Here is a 702-nt window from a genome sequence, read left to right on the forward strand (position 1 = left end):
TCATCCGAGTAGGTCGTAGATGGAACAAAATTCTGCAAGGACTACCATCGGGTTGCCATATACCATTTCAACCACTGAGACATATATTGTGTCTTTGAGAGGGGTCTTCAGTCCGTGGAAGACCCAAGGAAGTTTTGGAAACCATCTGGACTCGGTACAGCGAGACATCAAATCATCTTTGAGAGTACAATGGAAATGTTCCACCATTCTTCTGGCTGCAGGGTTGTAAGCATTAGTCTGATGTAGGGTGATGCCGAGAAGTTGCCCTAATGATGTCCACAATTGAGAGTTGAAAGTGGTGTCCTTGTCGGAATAAATATTCTGTAGGATGCCAAATCTCGCCATCAATCTGAAAAGTAAGGCTGCAGTGCATGAGGTGGATGTTACATCTTGCCTGTGTATAGCTTCAGGCCTGCAAGTGGAATAATCAATGACTGTGAAAAGGTAACGGTGTCCTTGTGCAATATGTTGTGGGTCAACCATGTTAACGTGAATGTGGGCTAAATAACACTGGTTGATGAAAACTGCCTGCACCTGAATCTTTGTCGATGCACTTTTGATGTTTGACATAAATTACAGGTGTGGACCAAATCCTTGGCATCTTTAGCAATGCCATGCCATATGAACTTTGCCATCAGTAGCTGTGCAGTAGATCGATGCAAGAGATGTGAGAGGCCAGTGATAATTTGAAACATCTGTCGT

The 702-nt window shown here is 43.7% G+C and overlaps 1 protein-coding gene across 1 annotated transcript; it reads right to left on the bottom strand.

The window, feature by feature from the left end:
• Positions 1-483, bottom strand: LOC137623590 (uncharacterized). The gene has a single exon (XM_068354422.1). It carries the CDS (start codon positions 481-483, stop codon positions 1-3), a length of 483 nt encoding a protein of 160 aa, XP_068210523.1.
• Positions 484-702: the final 219 nt, after the last annotated feature.

This window comes from Palaemon carinicauda, chromosome 30, assembly GCF_036898095.1.
Source record: "Palaemon carinicauda isolate YSFRI2023 chromosome 30, ASM3689809v2, whole genome shotgun sequence".
Classification (NCBI taxonomy): domain Eukaryota; kingdom Metazoa; phylum Arthropoda; class Malacostraca; order Decapoda; family Palaemonidae; genus Palaemon; species Palaemon carinicauda.